Genomic DNA, 18,243 nt, shown 5'->3' with positions numbered 1-18,243 from the left:
CGCAGATGTATACTGTCATATACTTGGGCTAAATAAGATTACATCTCACCCTAGTGCGTAAACTTTGCTCCCTCATGTTGAAACTGGTCATTTAGTGATTATTGGGGTGATCGTGGCCCAAGAGTTGGCAGTTTGTCTTGTAATCAGAAGGTTGCCGGTTCGAGCCCCGGCTCGGACAGTCTCGGTCGTTGTGTCCTTGGGCAAAACACTTCACCTACCACCTACTGGTGATGGCCAGAGGGGCCGATGGTGCGATATGGCAGCCTCGCTTCTGTCACTCTGCCCCAGGGCAGCTGTGGCTACAACTGCAGCTTGCCTCCACCAGTGTGTGAATGTGAGAGTGAATGAATAGTGGAATTGTAAAGCGCTTTGAGGGTCTCGAAAAACGCTATATAAAATGCAATCCATTATTATTATTTAGCTTCAGAGCTGCTGTAAGCTAACATCCAACGATGCTGTTACGAAAAGGCAATTCGCCCAAAAGAACAACAGTATACGCTAACCCTTTCAACCCTCCAAGTTTTATTTGACAGTCGGCAATGAGTGTGAGTATGTATCACTGTGTGTGCACATGCTGCAATGCCAGTGTAGAAGAGTGTGTCTCTCTGAGTGTTTGTTTTGAACAGTCCAAGCAAACACATACCCATTCCATTTCATTTAAAGCATGTGATTGCCAAATCACTCCCATCTCCCACATTCAATTACTTGCATTTTCTTCTGTATATCCTTCCATATTTGCTTGATTCCAGCATTTGGTCTTTCCCTTCTGATTTAAACGTAAGAGATCAAGGGCTTGCTTGGTAATACGTCTTTGTACACAGTTCCCCCCCATCCCATCTCTTTCACCAGCTCATCAAGTCTCACAGTAAATATCTGATCTCAAATATCACAGGTACTAAAAGTGGTGGTTGGACTGCGCTGAGCTCATATGAGGACAGTTTATCTGCAGCACTTGTTTTTTTGTTTTTTTCCCAGAGGATGAGAGGAAACCATGCATAAAGATAGCTTAGAGAATGAAGAGGAGATATTCAGAGTGCAGCAGTCCACTCAGATACACACGAGTCTTAATCTCAGTAAACAGTGACATCTGCTGAAAAGGCCGCACCATGGAGATAAGAGCGGATTGCTTTCCTGCATTTCATTTCATTCCTCGCATTTTTCTTGTGTGTGTGAGTGTGTGTCACTGTCGTTATTATGCTTAAAGCGTGTAGAAATTGGAGCATGGTTTATAATATCAATTTACATACTCATTATAATCAAATGCATTCATACTCAAAATCATTTATTTTTTAAATCTCATTGTTTTCAGAATTATCTCTGTGCTAATCTGACATTTTCTTTCTTTCTTTTTTCTTTTTTTTTGTGCTGTGACACATTTCCTGAAACTGGCAAAGATCCTTTTAGCCCTGAGGGGTTGGTTTCACTTTTATTTCACTTCTAAAATGGGGATTTTTTTTCATTGAGATTTTCAGCTACAGTAAAATCCAATTTATCTTCTTAAAATTAACCAAAAGTGTATTAAAAGGCCTAGGGCTATGAGTTCAGAAATGAAGAAAGCATGCACTGTTGAATTTTTAACTTGGAGGCAAAGTCTCAGAGGTAACTTTTCTTTATTAAAACTGACTGGAAACAGAGCCATACTTATTTATTAGCTTACTTGAGCACTTTTAGTTATATTAATTAGCAGGCAGCTCCCCTTTAATGCTTTCCAACATAATCAGAATTTTATAAAACAGTAAATCTTGCTACATTTTGTTGTTTTGTGTTTCTTAATTTGAGTTCTGCCTCTTCTACATTTTCTTCCTGAGTCTCTTGGAGACATGTTGACAGCATGCAGGTTCACGTGGAAATCCAGAGTCAGTGGCTCTGCAGGAGAAATGAATTGGCATGTGTTCTAATTAGCAACTGACTCCAGATGTGGCAGATGCAGCCACAGCTGTAGTCAATGTCAAAACAAGACTCCCATTTCAACTCGAGTGGTAAAGGTGCATCAAAGTTGAATTTATATGATTTGAGCAAAAGTACGCTTGAAATGACTTGAAATGATTGTACGGAAGCCTCAAAAGCCCAAAAACCCATTAAAAATCTCATCAAGCTTCATCAAATTTAATTTAATTTCTTTCCTTTGTTTAATGTAAACCAGGTGAGAAGAACAATCTGTAGTCATTCCTCTGAAGCATTATTACTTCCGCCAAAGAGGTTATGTCGCGTTTGGGTGCGAGCGTCATTCAGTCTGTGAACACAGTAGTTTTGAATGAGTTCTGAAACTTTCAGTGTAACTAGTAAAACATCTGTCATGCTACCCTTATCTGATCTCGCAGTGCTTCTTGCTAGAACATGATGTACCAGATGACTTAGAATCCTAATTATTTTGTCTCACTCAGAGCATGCTGGGAAAATTATTCCCCTCTGCCACCAATACACTAGTACATAGCTAAAAGAAAGATAGTAATGTTACAAAATGTACTTTGTGTGTTTATCATGCATCAGGCAATTAAATATAATTTGAGAAAAAAACGAGTGGGGTCAGCCTTCTGTAGCCAAAGTAAGTAGAGTACAAACATATTTCCCACATATACATCCCATAATCCCACCCATTTAAGAGCAACTTGGAAAAAAAAGACATCTCAACCTGCTCTTAGACTTTTGTTAAGGCCTTTTCTGTCACTTGCCTTTTCAGAGCTTACATACTGTACTATCTGTACCTGCACAATGACTTAATGGTAAAGAACGAGGGATAAAGCGCAACTCACTCCCACTCTTGCACACCAGTTACATAAAGTATCTGATTAGTGAGAAGTTGCATTACTGGCTTGTGGCTCAGTAGTTTTAAGTGCAGCCTGACAGATGCTTCCTTGATGCTGCAGTCAACATGACGGCGGCAGCTGCTGCTGATGTTGTGTAATCGTGTTAATCCAAGCATAGGGAAACCTATAGCGTAGTGCGGTCAACAACAATGAGAATCACAAAAGGGCACAAAGTGGGTCAACAACACATCTGCTATGTGGCTGCTACAAAGACCATGAGATGTTTGGCTTTCAACCTACAGAATAGTCTTTTCATTTTCTCTTAGTACAATTAAAATGTACATATAAAGCACCAAATCAGTAATACACAATACATAGAAAACCCCAACAATCAGGCTACTTCATATAAATAAGCACTTGGTGACAGTGGGAAGGAAAAATTCCCTTTTAACCGGAAGAAACCTCCAAACTAACTAGCAACATTCTCCTCATCTTATTTTTTGATACTAATGCAGCTTTTTCTAACTTAGACTGTCTTGAATCTTGCTAATAGGCTCCCAGCTATTTTCACTTTCAAGATTAAGCTCTTTTTTGATAAAGGCTATCATTAGGGCTGGGTCAGATGACCCAGAACTGTGATGAGGAACCTCCCATCATGCACTGAGCATCTCTCCTGTAGTTTTGCCTTGTCTGTTGTTTGTGGCTGTGTTCTACTTTTCGATCTTCTTTTTGACCTCACTGCTCAGCAGATGGCTGTCTGTTCCTCATCAAAGTGAGTTCTTCCTTCCCACCATCACCAAGTTTTTGCTCATAGAGGATTGTCTGATAAATGAGGTTTTCTCTCAAATGTTGAAGGGTATGTAGCTTACAAAATAAAGGGCCTTGAGGCCACTGTCACAGGCAATATATAAATAATTGGGAATTTATAGGCCCCTGTGCCTCCTTTCTACTTAAGACTGTGGACAAAGGTAGAAGTTCCACAGCCAAATTATCGTCAGGTGTTGATTTTAAACTTCTAAATGCTTATTGGTGGAACATACCGAACCATGCTAATTAATCTGTTTGTTTAGTCTTTTTTTCAGTCTTAAGTCAGGCGTAGAAAACCCGGCAACTTTAAGTCAACTCAGTGGTCTGCTTCATTGAGATATAAGCCCTCCAAAGAAAGCGCAGAGAAGTAAGCTGTTTCACACCATTTAATCACAAATCCCCCTGCTTTCTTTTCCTTTCTCCCTCTCTCTGCTCGCCTCCATCTATCTCTCTGGCCTCCAGACAGCTGAGTGGCTCTTCTGGATTTCGCTGACACTGCGCCTGGTCCCGCCTGGCCTTTTTTAATCAGGATGGACACTCTGGAGTCAGAGCTAACTTGTCCAATCTGCCTGGAGCTCTTTGAAGACCCACTGCTGCTCCCCTGTGCCCATAGCCTGTGCTTCGGCTGCGCCCACCGCATCCTCGTCTCCCACTGCACCACCAACGAATCAGTTCAGAGCATCGGCGCCTTCCAGTGCCCCACCTGTAGATATGTCATTTCCTTGAGTCCAGAGCGTGGACTAGAAGGACTTAAGAGAAACGTGACCTTGCAGAATATTATTGATAGAGTTCAACGGGCCTCATCTTCAGCCGGGCTCCCCCTGCCGCTGTCGTTGCCTGCCCCTCACAGCGGGCCCAACTCTCCTGGTGAGGAAGGTAGCAACCGGTTGGCCCTGGTCCCCCTCAGTGCCGCCATGTCCAGCCCGAGCACACCTCCGGAGCCGGTCCAGTGCCAGTTCTGCGAGCAGGACCCGCCACAGGACGCTGTTAAGACATGCGTAACGTGCGAGGTGTCGTACTGCGACGAATGCCTCAGAGCGACGCACCCCAACAAGAAGCCGTTCACCGGCCACCGGCTCATCGAGCCTATGCCGGACTGCCACCTCAGAGGGCTCCAATGCCTGGAGCACGAGGAGGAAAAGGTGAACATGTACTGTGTCACTGATGATCAGCTCATCTGCTCACTCTGCAAGTTAGTCGGACGGCACAGGGACCACCAGGTGGCAGCACTGAACGACCGCTATGAAAAACTCAGGGTAAGCACAGACCCTTCTTATGTTTGCTTAATTGATTTTAATGAAGTTATTTCTCATTTGAAATCTTCTAAAAATCCCCATTTTCTAATTAAAACCTGCAAGATCCGTCACATTCTAATGACAGATAAGCTTATACTTTCTTTGTTCTTTATCTTATACCCATATAATGAATATTAAACTTTAATTTTACTCTGCTCAAAAGTGTGAAATTTTCTATTATCCTTATCCAGGTATCTCACTCGATTATCATGTGAGATTTTATCATCTCGTGCTGACTTATTATCTCTGCTGAATAATTAAGCAATTAGCATAATCACTGCGCCATGCCACTGTGCCAGGAGGGCGTTCAGAAGCAAGCACACAGAGCGAATATGGGGAGTGTCATTAGTGACAAGGCATGGTGTCTTTAATGAGGTTGCAGGTTAACGAGCACCAATTGCCTGCTGGGTGTAGGTGTGCTTAATTGAGCATGGCTATTACAGTGTGCTGGTAATGGAGATGGAGGCAGTGTGTGTCTGTGCGTGTGTGTGTCTTACAGCAAAGATCATGCAGAAGTAAATGTTACCTTGGATGTCCACCAGATGGTTTCTTCTATTAATCTGCCTTTGACTAATATAAGCACTTTGCTGGACAGTGTCTCCAGTGACTTGGGATTACATTTGCATAATGTTGGAGTATTTTAATGGCTTCTATAAAAGGGAAGGGAGACAAAAAAGGGAAAAAAATGGTCAAAGTAGAAATGGCCAAGGTATAGCTACTTCAGTCCAAAGCCAAGCTTTCATAGTACAATGCAAAATCCAGAAACTATGAGTATGCAGTTATCTTCCATTTACAAAGCTGAATTAGTGAATGCAAGACACATCGCTAGTCTCCACATCACACCCCTGATGATGTAAGTTCACTTTTACCTCGCGTTTGTGGTCCTACTAGGCTGCTAGTAATCTGATTTTAGATCAGCACAGAGAAGGTTTTCTCTGGCAAACGGCCTTCTATGCCACACAATGAACACATCATTTCTGCTGTTCAGTTAGAGTAACCCAACAGGTTAACAGTTTGCAACCAACACTTTCTGTTTTAGAATACTTCTTTGTCTTTAGGTTCAGGTAAAGTTGAAAAGGGCCATAATTGTGTGTTGGCCCTGCGACAGACTGGCGACCTGTCCAGGGTGTACCCCGCCTCTCGCCCTATGACAGCTGGGATAGGCTCCAGCGCCCCCGCGACCCTGAAAAGGATGAGCGGAAGCGAATGGATGGATGGATAAAGTTGAAAATTAGACATTTACAAAGGTGCCATTGTAAGTTATGTAGAACAGTATATAGGCACATACGGATACACTATCAGTATTTCAGCTTAGCTTTGTTGAATCATAACCAGTGTTGGAGTCTTTACTCAAAACAAGTAATGGATTACACATTTCTCAGTACTTTTCTTCTAAGTAAAATGAATGGAAATACATTGTCTCATACTTACAAGTTAGGAATATCAACCATAGGCTACAGTTCTGCACACAACTCAAATGATTGTCCGAATGAGGACACATATACAATCTTTCCTTTAGTATTTACGTATGTAACGTGCCAAGAACACAAAGCAAAGCTGAAAACAAACTCAAAGAGACTTTAAAGGGATCGCCATGGTAATTCTACTTTACAAATATGGAATGGAGGCTACAATGTCACTGCCTCTGTTACCTGTTGAACTTCAGACTCTGGCTGCTGGGCTGGGGCCAGCATGCGACTAACTTTATCTTCATTCTGTGACTAGCTTTGTGTTAGCATGTTTTTTGTGTAGAGGGTTGCAAAGAACTGAGATTGCGTTAGCGGTATAATGTGCTTGTTTCTGTCCTAGACAAATCATGGGCTTGTCCCTTTGTGCTATCAAAGAAAAAAATATGTTTTTATCACCACATTTTCCTCCTGCCCCACATGAACTGAAATTAGCTGATTATAGCACAAATGGGTGTATGAGATATCCCGTTATTGTGCCAATAATGTTTTTCCACGATCAACATTGACCAGTCACATTTTTGTGATGTCATAGCTTTGAAATATGGAGGAAAATGTCTTAGGTTCTATAAAACTCTCTTCCAGAAAAAAAGGAGTCATGTTAAAAGAAAACAAAAACAAAAACACTCCTGTATAGTTGTTTAGAAGTGGGAATTAGCTATAGAGCACAGGGCTGTAAACATGTTTTTCTGCTTTAAAGTTTGGCATTTTAAGATGCTAATCTACTGGGACTGACTCGCTTTTGGAGGCAGCCTCAAGCAGCAGCTGGAGGAACTGACTTTTTTGTGCTATTTCTGTGTTCCTCTTGGTATCAACCGCAATCATCATGATCCCCACTGGTGCATCCTAAGTATACCCATTTATGCATCTTGGTTGCAGCTGTGTCACCTCTAATGTCCAGCACATGTGCATTCACGTAGGTCAAACCTGATGATTTGAATAAAAACAATGTTTGAGCTTTTCTGCTGCCCAAGCATGCATGCAACAGAGAGAATAAAGATTCCCCACCACCGCACCAAAGTGTCATTTAACCAGGGGACATTTTTTAGCCACGCACTACACACACACACAAATGGGTTTATTCAGCCTTGCTAAGCACCCTTAAATAAAATGTCATGACTGAGCGTGGTTCTCCTTTTACAAGGGTTTTGAAATATGTGTTAGTAGTTGGTAATATGTCCTTGGAGAAAGGGCATGCAGTGATATAATCGGAGAAATTGAACCTAACTAAAATCGGTGATTATGATTACATATGTATGCACCCAATAAATAAGCCTAAACATTCCCTCCTGCCTTTCTGTTTATCATTCTTTTGTTTTAAAACCAGCGTTGCCTCCAATGATGGGCTTGATGTTCTTTGTCATTAGATTTAATGTGGGTGCCTCTACCGCCTCATGTTGCCTGTTTCAGCAAATTTAGGCAGAGAAGAAAAATTAGCAGGAAGGCTACAGGTCAGTGCATCATCTAATTATCGTGATTTTCTTTCTCCCTGCTCTCCCTCCATTCAACCAGAGAGAAATAGCACAGGTCAGCACACCCTGCAGTTATTATACAAGCTAATTATCACCTATACCACAAAACAAAAACACAACCCCCCCCAAAAAACCCAAAACAAAACAACGGGATGGCACTTGTGTCTCCTACCTGCACAGAGGTTTTTAAATACTGCCTGTGTAAGCCAACAAAGTGTGCAAGACAAATTGTTTAGGTCAAGCAAACCATGTCATACTTTGAATCCGTGTGAGCAATACTACTGCAGCTCATGTGCATTCCCAAGTTTCAACCATTTCTTAACAGTTATACGAGAGGATACACGTCTAAAACCAAATGAGGGATTTCTGTCACATGTTCCAACTTTGTTATTCAGTCATTTTCCCCCCCAAACGTCTTGACATTTACTTCTGACAGGGCTCGTTGGTTAAATGAAGTTCTTGTTGAAATATATAGTCCTCCTGCTGTTTGACATCACTCAGAGTACCTTGTGAGGACACTGACAACAGATGGGAAAACAAAGCATGTGTGACCGCTTCATTAACTTGTGAGCGCGCTCGCTCGATTTTTCTCGCGCACTTACACAAAAGAAAACATACACACGAAGGCACTAACATCTACACACACACACACACACACGGACACACACAGTTTATACACACAGGCATTTCAACGGGCTCTCCATAATCTACTGAAATATTTAAAAGACAGGAAAACTTCATAAGAATATTAAAATGAAAATTTAAAAAAGACTGAAAAAAACACTTTAAAAGCTAAAGACAGGGGAAAAAAGTAAAAGATAAAGAAAATAACATAATAAAATATGAACCAGTTGAATGAAAGAGCAGGTAAGATTACATCTGAATTTATTAAAAAGTACAAAGTCCATATTAGGTAAAAGCAGTAGAAAAAAAAGTCATTAGCTTGGCTTTAAAAATAGCTCGAGTTGGGGCAGCTCTAGGCCCCAAACACAGCTGAATCACAACTGTGCACTGGTTTAAAGTCAGTTTGTTGGATTTGGTTTGAACTCTGGGCACCACCAGCTGACCGGTCCTTGCAGGTCTGAGAGATGTGTCTGTTTTTTGTTTCTTTATTCAGCAAACCAGGTCCTGAAATTCAGTGCTGTATTACACAAGAAGCCAGAACAAATTGGTGTAATGTGTTCTCTCTTCTTGGTGTGTAGGCAGTATTCTAGCGGCAGCATTTTAAATGAATTGGGAGGCCAGTAGGAAGGACATTTCTATGCAAGCAAAAACAAAACAAAACATTTTTGCCATCTATAAGTCAGAATTTCAGGTAATTATATCAGGATTTGGAGGTATCTTACATTTTTAACATTGTAAATCACATTTCAAAGAAGATGACATGAAATTTTGAGTTACATATTGTATTTCAAGTTAACCATGTGCTTTAACTTGATTTGCAACATAACTTTGAAAGTTTATTTTAAAAATCACATAGTTGAAATTATTTCAACAATTATTATTTGGAATAATTTCCAAGTATTTCAGTGACTCAGTGACTATGTTCACTATTTTCAGTGTTTAATAACATAGCTTTCTGACTCATCGCGCCAGTATGTTTTAAGATATTCAATATGGTCAATGGGCTGGTTCACTTTTTTTCACTTTTTTTCCTCCACCTAAGTGCTTTCCATCCAACATACACACACATGAATACACCGGAGAGCAAATTGTGGTTCAGTGTCTTGCCCAAGGATATATAGGCATGTGGACTGGAGCCTGGAGCAGGCAGGAAAAACCACCAGGCTTCCGTATACTGGGGTATAGCCTTCCACCAGGCTATACCCCAGTATAGTAGAATATAGTTTATATTTGACTTATAAACAGATAAGAAATAAGGAATTTTTTTATCTTAACTATTGTATGCAGCTTTGACAGAGTATTTAAAAGTAGAATGGGAGGGAGAGCCTACAGTTTTCAGGCCCCTCTTCTATGGAACCAGTTTCCAGTTTGGATTCGGGAGACAGACACTATCTCTACTTTTAAGATTAGGCTTAAAACTTCCCTTTTTGCTAAAGCATATAGTTAGGGCTGGATCAGGTGACCCTGAATTCTCCCTTAGTTATGCTGCAATAGGCGTAGGCTGCTGTGGGTCTCCCATGATGCATTGAGTTTTTCCTTTCCAGTCACCTTTCTCACTCAACATATGTTAATAGACCTCTTTGCATGAAATCATCCTTGTTATTAATCTCTGTCTCTCTTCCACAGCATGTCTTTATCCTGTTTTCCTTCTCTCTCCCCAAATGGTCGCAGCAGATGGCCCCGCCCCTCCCTGACCCTGGTTCTGCCGAAGGTTTCTTCCTGTTAAAAGGGAGTTTTTCCTTCCCACTGTTGCCAAAGTGCTTGCTCATAGGGGGTCATATGATTGTTGGGTTTTTCTCTGTATCTATTATTATAGGGTCTGCCTTACAATATAAAGCACCTTGAGGCGAATGTTGTTATGATTTGGCGCTGTAGAAATAAAATTGAATTGAATTGATTATTTTACCATGTTTTGTGTTAGCTGTAATATAGCTAACATGAGCTCTGTGTTAGCAAGCTACTATTATTAGCTAAACATAATGTTATAAGCCACCACTGAGCTGATGCCATGTACTTTTGGCTACATCTACTCACTCTTTTATATTTAGTGGGGCGTGCTAGCATAATGCACCTTCAAGGTATTACCTTTTTTGTGTTTTGTTTTGTTTTGGTAGCAAGCTGATATGAACTGTAATTGTACTTTGTCTCAATGAAATGGGAAGGGCATGCAATTAAAAAAATGAAAGAAGTAATTTCAATCATCTCTTTTAAGCTGTTTTGAAGAAATTGCATTTATTACGTGCCTAGATTGTGAAAAAATCAAATTTGCAATCACTTTGCATACTGATAAATTGACTGTTTGTTACAGGAGTAGAGCTACTGAGGTGAAAATTCCAGTTTTTTTTCTTCAAAAATGAAGAAAAAACATAAATACAACAGAATTTCTGATTTTCATAAACACGACTTTAAGTCCAGGATAAAAAAAAAGCCCATTGAGCTGAATATTATACATTATCCTTCAAGTTAAAGACGGATTATTGCTAATCACATTAAAAGCCACACTTTATTTTTCAGACCACTGGCTTGTTTTGCTGTCTTCGGTAAGAGTGAGGCTTAAAATATATCTCTGCCTCAGGATAAGTTCTGATTCAAGGCACCACACATGTCACGTCACTTAACTTTAATTCATTTCTGTAAGCTATTTCTTTTTCTCTTTGTGTCTAATCTGTGCATGGCAGTATTTTGTGAAAGAATGGATTAAAACAAGACAGTATATAGTCATAAATAAATAAAAGCAATGATGAGCTATGATTATGTAACACAAGTACATTTAGACACAGACTGTTCTCAGATTTTATGAACATTGTACAGTATACAGTGAATGTGTTGTGGCTTTAAAAAGGCAGGTTGCGTGGTAAACAGAAACAGGGTAGGAAGTAAATTGAGGTCTAACATAATTACCAAGTGAAGTGCAATGCAATATTAATGCTGAAAAACGCATTTGATATTTAATTTATAAAGACAGAAAACTTTGGGGAGACTTCTTAAACGAGGAGGTCCAGCACGTAGCCTCCCTTTGTCAGGTAATTCCAATAGCTTAAAGTCAAAATGCTCAAGCTGTTACAGGACACCCGATTTTCTTTAGATATGATTTTTCACTTCTTTTTCTTTCATTATAAAGTCTGACAACTTGGAACTGTTTTGGTCATATTTTCTGGAACATTTCATTCATATCACTTTTTGCCCTGATCTGCTGGAATTTGAGATATCCCCACTCCGCAGGGGGTGCGGGGGAGAATATCAGATGATTGGAATAGTTTCCTTTTTTTCCAGTGGCAGTGGTGGTGTGTGTCTGATAAGAGCCATGGAGGTTATTGTGGGAACACCCATCCTTTTTCAGAGATAAAATTACCCCCGTCACAGGAAATTGACGGAGGAGGCGGCTGGAAATAGCCTTGGCTCCGGGTCGGAGGAGAAAGAACCTTGAGGATAAAAGATGGCAGCTGCTCTTTGTGTGTGTAATTTCAAATCACAGGTTGGTTCTGTTTTGTTGTAATCCACTTTGGTTAATCAGCTGCCCTTTAGTGTTAAAAAATACGTTGGGCTGTCAAGTACAAACACAATAAAACAGGAGCAGACACAAAAGCTTCTGAACCGTAACCTTGGTGATAAGCATGACATTTAGCTCCATGTCCTCCAGCCATCTCATTCATCTTTTATATCATAAAAAATACTTATTCCCTTACATGCTTTGACAGTCCATCCTATCGTCCTGACCTTTTTTCTTTCTTTTTTTAAATGCAACCTTGACTTTGGCAAACAATCTTTAAAGTGGATCATAAAACAGCAATAAAAAGCTAAATTAAAAATACATATGCTGACAGCCAAAAGAGTAGTACAACTTGACATCACACCCTCCACTGGTGCTGCCGCTGGGTGTGATCAAAAGCTCAACAAGCTTGAAACTTTCAAACAGAGAGAGTGAGCATTGCTTCTTCCCTCTGACCACACAACAGTGATGCCAGAGTGTAGAGGACACTCTGCATCACTTTACATCACTGCAGCAAGATGAAAAGTAAACCCATTGGCCATGTTTTTTAGGGGACAACTGGCTATTCTTTAATATGTCAGTCATATTTATCACCTACAATATCATGGCATAGAGTCACTTAAATCTCCAATAGCTGATCTTTTTGGACTTCTTGAGGAGGGATCATGTTTGGAAGTAAGCAAGAGTCAGTTAGTTGGTAAATCATCTTTCTCTTAGTGTAAACCACCCACAAAAAACAACAACATCCTGACAAAAAGTGTAAAGAGCATTTCCAGAAAACAATTTCAACAACGTCCTACTTTTTCCACATTCAGTCACATACACACAGCACAGTCACAACATAGTTTGACAGACATAAAATAATGGTTTTGTCCTAACAAGGTGATTCTGAAAAAACTGTTACCTGCAAACTTGGCGTATCTGTGTGCAGTGTGTCCTTAAAAAAACGAGGAAATTGGACATGTAAAGGGTAAAGAAAGAATCTATTCCAGATGAACAGTATTTGAAAGTCATGCCCTTAAGAAATCAACTAAAATTCCAACAAAGACCTGACTCAGGACCTGAGAGATGCATCTGGCCCTTCAGTTTATCTTCTATTGTTCGTCAAAAATGGTCTAGGTGGAAAAGTGGCTATGAAGAAGGGAAACAAAGAGAAAAGGCTGTAGATATACCAAATTGTGTAAGGAAGTAGACTAAAAATGAAGTGATGAATCCAAATTTGAAATTCTTGATTCAAGTCAGGTACGACAGTGTCTACAGCCATCTGAAAAGCACGGTGGAGGCTCTGTCATGGTTTGGGGACATATTTCAGCCTGTGATGTTGCCGACTATACGGATCCAAATTCATAGAAATATGAAACAGAAATGTACCATCAGATTTTAATCCACCATTCAGTACCATCTGGAAGAATCTGATTGGCAATAGCTTCATTTTCCAGCATGACAATGATCCCAAACACTCCACCAATGCAGTAAAAGTGTACCTGGATAGAAAAGCCACTCTTTCAGTCTTGATCTCCCCAGTACCCAGACCTCGACATTATTGAAGGAGTGTGGCTGGAGAGAAGATGTCTGGAGAACTATTCAGGTTGTGTTGAAGAGTAAGGGTGGTCACACCAAATGCTGACTTTCAAGCTTTCAAGTTAGAATTGTGCAAAATCAGTTTTTGTCTTCCATACTATATGTTTGTACATGTTTCAATGTCCATGAGGCCACTTTGATATGACCAGAACCAGACCAGCAAAACGTCCAAAGTCTGGTATGTTTGAGGTGAAATCATGATGTTAGCATTTGTATTGTCGCCCTTGAAAAGTTGAAATAGTGACATTATTATCAAAATTTGCTTATTTGTGGTTAGCATAAATAGACTGCTGTGTTTGTGCATTGGGCTTTGTCACTGCTAAAGCTCTTTGTGTTCAGAACTGGTTACTAGCATTTCCTGTTGTTTAGTGCTTTTGAGTCATTTTGCCATCAAAAGATCTGCCTGCTGCTGTTAGATGCAGTATTGATGTAGCTACTAAGAAGATAAAATGATAAATCCTAAACTAGAGTGTGCATTTCAAACCAAGAAGTTATAAGATGCTTGGCATCCCATGTTTAAAGTTCTATTTTAAAGAAATGTACAGATATGAGGTTCTCTCTTTAACCGTAATAAAAAAGCCACTCTGTGAAAATTTACAGTGCATTGTGTAGCACTCGCAGACAACTTTTACTTCCTGTACTCAATGTTCTCTTCGCTCTGGGCTTTTTTGTTTCTCTCTCTCTCTCTCTCTCTCTCTCACACACACACACACACACACACACACACACACACACACACACACACACACACACACACACAACTCATCCTTTTTCAATTTCTTCTACAACAATGCTCCTTTCATGCTGTGTTTTCTTTTTCCTCTGCTGTGCTTTGCTTCTTAATCAGTGCCCTTTTCCTGTAGGAGTCATCTGTGTTTCTCTCAGACTGATAAAAGAAACACAAACAATTTGTTTCCAATTTATAACTTAGCTCAGTAGTGGAAACAATACACCAATACACAACGCCTACTACAATGATGATATGAGATAAATACATTATAGATGTGTGTAGGGACAGGTGGACAGACTATAAAGCAGAGCAGTAAACAAGCATGGGCTCTTTTAAAGTTCCCGTTTCCTCTTCCTGCTTCCTCTTTAATGTCTGTCTTGCTGTTTAACTGTCTGCCTTTGTTCTTCCTCATCTTTTCCTCACAGTCTCTCTCCTCATCTGCGTGACTGAGGTTTCTCTGATCTCTCTAACTCATGAACCAGGACGAGAATGGAGATGAATCCTCAGAGCACAATCCTGCTCAGTGTCACAGTAAATCTTAGAAAAGATGTAGGTCCTCTGAAGTTTTGACTTCAGTTGCTTACCTTTTGCTATCTGTGAGTGAGCGAGCATGTGCGATCCGCTCGCATACGTTCTTAGCTTATCAGCACTGCTCCAGGGTGATTTGTTTCATTCACCGCATGCATCTACAGCCATTTTTGAACACATGAACAGTGCATACACTGATAACAAGTGTGATGCTTGTTATATAGAGACACGTAACCTTTTTTGAAGCCGTCACGAAGATGTTAGGTGATGAAAGAGATGAAAAATTTGCCTTGGTTTCAAAGAGTGGATTCTTTTAGGGCGATATGAGAAGAACCGAAGAGAAGTTCTGAGCATGCTGTAGCAGAACAGCTTCTCACTAATTACGAACAGATGCCATTGAATGAATAAGCTTTTCTTTGAAATATAAAAACCTCACAAAAACTGTTTTGAACTCTCATGGCTGTTAGACTGAAGCACTGGAAACTTCTTGGCTACATTTAGGCACTAAAAGTTTCTTGGTCACTCTTAGGTACTGAAAAGTACTTAGTTGGGTTTATCCATTGCAATCTACTTGGTTAAATTTAGGCATAATAAAGTTACAGCTAGGTCCAGATACGGAGAAAACCTTGACAGGTTTAGGTACTGATTGTTTCTTGATTGGGTTTAGGGACCTACAACTACTTGGTTAGTTTCAGGTACTGAAAAGTACTTGTTTAGTTTTAGGCACTGGACATTTCTTGCTTAGATTTGGGTACTAAAGAAAAGACCATAGTTTGGCAAAGAAATATTCTTTTTCACAACATCTGAAAAATAATGACTTAAACCCATCTTACACCGTGAGCCTGCACATCCAGGCACAGGGGCCAAATATACCTTCATTCCAAAAGCCCCAATCCGGTGATTTTGCCAAAACAGCTTTAATTGAGGCCCTGGGAATGAGAACAGGCTTGAATTATGCCTCTTCTGTTGGAACTGCTCTTCATTCACTTCGCCTACTTACTCAATTTGAGCCAAGTCTCAAGTCTCTGCCGTCTACACAAAAGCCTGAATCAAACCGCCTCTACAGACCAGGTTGAGACTGCTCCTCTATCGCTGACCTCTGGATGTTTACATAAATCCTAGATGGGTTGTGGGAGTAAACTAACTAGCTTTCTGAAAGTGTGGAAACCGAGTGGACTGAGAAGTCCTACCTTGATATTTTTAGGCTGCATGGTGATACACAATCCATTTCTTGATATTTTCTATGAAAGAAAAATGTGAGATGTCACAAAGTACTGGAAATCAACTACAGTTTTACTGGGTAATCTGTTTTCACTCTGTTGGGCATGGCTCATTGGTGTTGCAGTGGAGTAGTACCAGTGTCTGATCCACAGTCAGTGTGTTCTCTGCAGCACATGGCAATGAACAACCAACATTTTTTTACCCAGCTAAAAGAAATCAATATTGGTGTACAACAACTATTTGTAGCATTTTTACAATTTTACCTCCCATTAAACAGCCATATGAAACAAGGAAGTGAAGAAAAAACACTTTGACATGACATTTTTTTATATGCAAAACATTTTTTGGCACTGCCTCATTCGGTTAGCTCGGTTTTTACGGGCAACTTGTGTTTCAGTGAGACGAACAACAAAAATCACTCTTTTTCTCTGATGGCTTTGAAAAGAACTGTATCTTTCTTAGTGCGTCCTTTCTGCAAATAAATAAACCTGGTCAGCTGTTGTCAAATATTCAGTTTTACTATTAAGTTTTATCTCCGAACTTCAAAATACTGGCACATTTTTAAATAAAGGAATGCTATAATGCAGCATAAAACTGTGATGAAATAAAAACAAGTATAATATCATGATAGTTCTAAAACTATAGTCACAAACTCTGAATTAATAACTAAGTTTTAAAGTTTTTGTGTCAGTCTTTGTCTTTGTGTCAGGACAAAAACCACTTAGTAAAGGAGGACAGAGAAGGAAAAAGGTACTCTAAGATCACAGTAACATTCAAGCAATAAAATCTTTTTAGTACATGTAAGTGTTCCACATTTTTAAAAACTGTATATTTCACATGTGTCAAATGTAAAAGTATCCATCATTTTTTATTAAATCATTTTGCATCTTAAGATAATCTAAATCCTGCGGCTCGCTATGTATAATAAAACTCAACAAATCAAAAAGGCTTAGCCAAGGTGATTCAGAGCAGATTAACTTCACACAGAGACTTTTCTTTTTTTTGGAGGGATGCAGGGTAAAAATCCGGCTTGGACCGGCAGCAGAAAAAGAGGACAGGCAGACAAAGAGAAAGAGAGATGGTAGGATAAACCGGCAGGATGACTGATGGGTGATCAACCTGACAGGGCTAGCAGTCCCCAAGAGATAAACGCCACTTGGCAACATGGATGCTGTCGATGTGGAGTCCAAATAAAACAGCAAACAAACACGCAAAGGTTACGTTAACACGAACAGGAACGCAGCCGCAAACAGAAGTACGGAAAACTTAACATGACTTTCGTTGCTCCTTTTCCCTTGTGTGCGTGTTTGTGTACTTCATGAACTTTACCTTTCCTACATTACACTGGGGTGTGGAAACACATTTCAACTGCATCTGAGGGAGCTGCTGACTTATTGTTGTGTCTCTTGTCCTCATCTCCATCCTTTCAGAGCCCATTTTTTTAGAGGAATAGTGATGACAGCGCCACATTTCTGTTCAAACAGTCCTTTATGCCTTGTTTGGTTTTTGTGTGTCATCGCCGTATTAAGGCCATCCATTTAAGCCCCGAGTACAGTAGTGTACACATGCCTGCACACGCAAATCTTTGCCAGTATTTACTGTGGTTGTTTATACAATATTCGCTATAGGTAGTGCCTTTTTAATCCTTACTGTAGCATCAGAACTGCCTTTGTTTACACTGCTGCTATAAAACAAAGGGGGGGAGGTTAAAGGTCGAGCAAATACAAATGTCGTTTCACAGCAGGCTCACTTGTGAAGGCGAGTAAGTAGCAGCTGTAAAGAAAGCAAAAGATTCACTTCTTGTGCGTTAGGAAAAGTGTGCCGCCTGTCACGGCCTTGCTGCTGTAGCGAACTTGCACACCTTTTTTCGTTTTTGGAGACATGAAAATCTCAGAGTTCACCAAGGCTGGTCTGAAATTCATCTGGAAAACAGTTTTGAATGGGCAAGAGGAGACGTGGCATCAGAGCAGCTTAAGCACGCTTGGTTTGGCAATAATATGATGGTCTTAGAAGTAAAGGAGACAGCTTGTGCCCAGGCAGATGAAAAGCAACAGAGAGGAGGAAAAAAGGGGGGCGGGATGGAGGGTGGGGGGGAAGCAGGGAGGAGCATTAAGGGACAGCACTGACGTGCTGTCACCTGTTTGCCGGTTCGTTAGCCGGGAGCGCTGCTGCATGCTCTCATAGGGAAAGCTTTTGATGCCTAATTTGCCGCTTGGCCGGGTTTGCGCATGGCTTGGTGCTCAGTGGAGTGGCTGTCCCAGTCACATCCTCTCGTAGAGTAG

At 40.3% G+C, this 18,243-nt stretch overlaps 1 protein-coding gene across 2 annotated transcripts in view; it reads left to right on the top strand.

Moving 5' to 3' along the window:
- The window catches only part of LOC100692412 (E3 ubiquitin-protein ligase Midline-1), a 79,111-nt gene that overhangs the window by 38,443 nt on the left and 22,425 nt on the right, over positions 1-18,243 (top strand). For both annotated transcript variants that reach the window (XM_005450010.4, XM_005450009.4), the window contains exon 2: positions 4,017-4,810. In XM_005450010.4, coding sequence (XP_005450067.1) covers positions 4,085-4,810 — 726 coding nt within the window. In that variant the 5' untranslated portion in view covers positions 4,017-4,084. The remainder of the gene's footprint in view (positions 1-4,016; positions 4,811-18,243) is intronic.

This window comes from Oreochromis niloticus, linkage group LG23 (assembly GCF_001858045.2).
Source record: "Oreochromis niloticus isolate F11D_XX linkage group LG23, O_niloticus_UMD_NMBU, whole genome shotgun sequence".
Taxonomy (NCBI): domain Eukaryota; kingdom Metazoa; phylum Chordata; class Actinopteri; order Cichliformes; family Cichlidae; genus Oreochromis; species Oreochromis niloticus.
The sequence above is the reverse complement of the archived record's forward strand: the minus strand, read 5'-3'. Positions and strand labels throughout refer to the sequence as shown.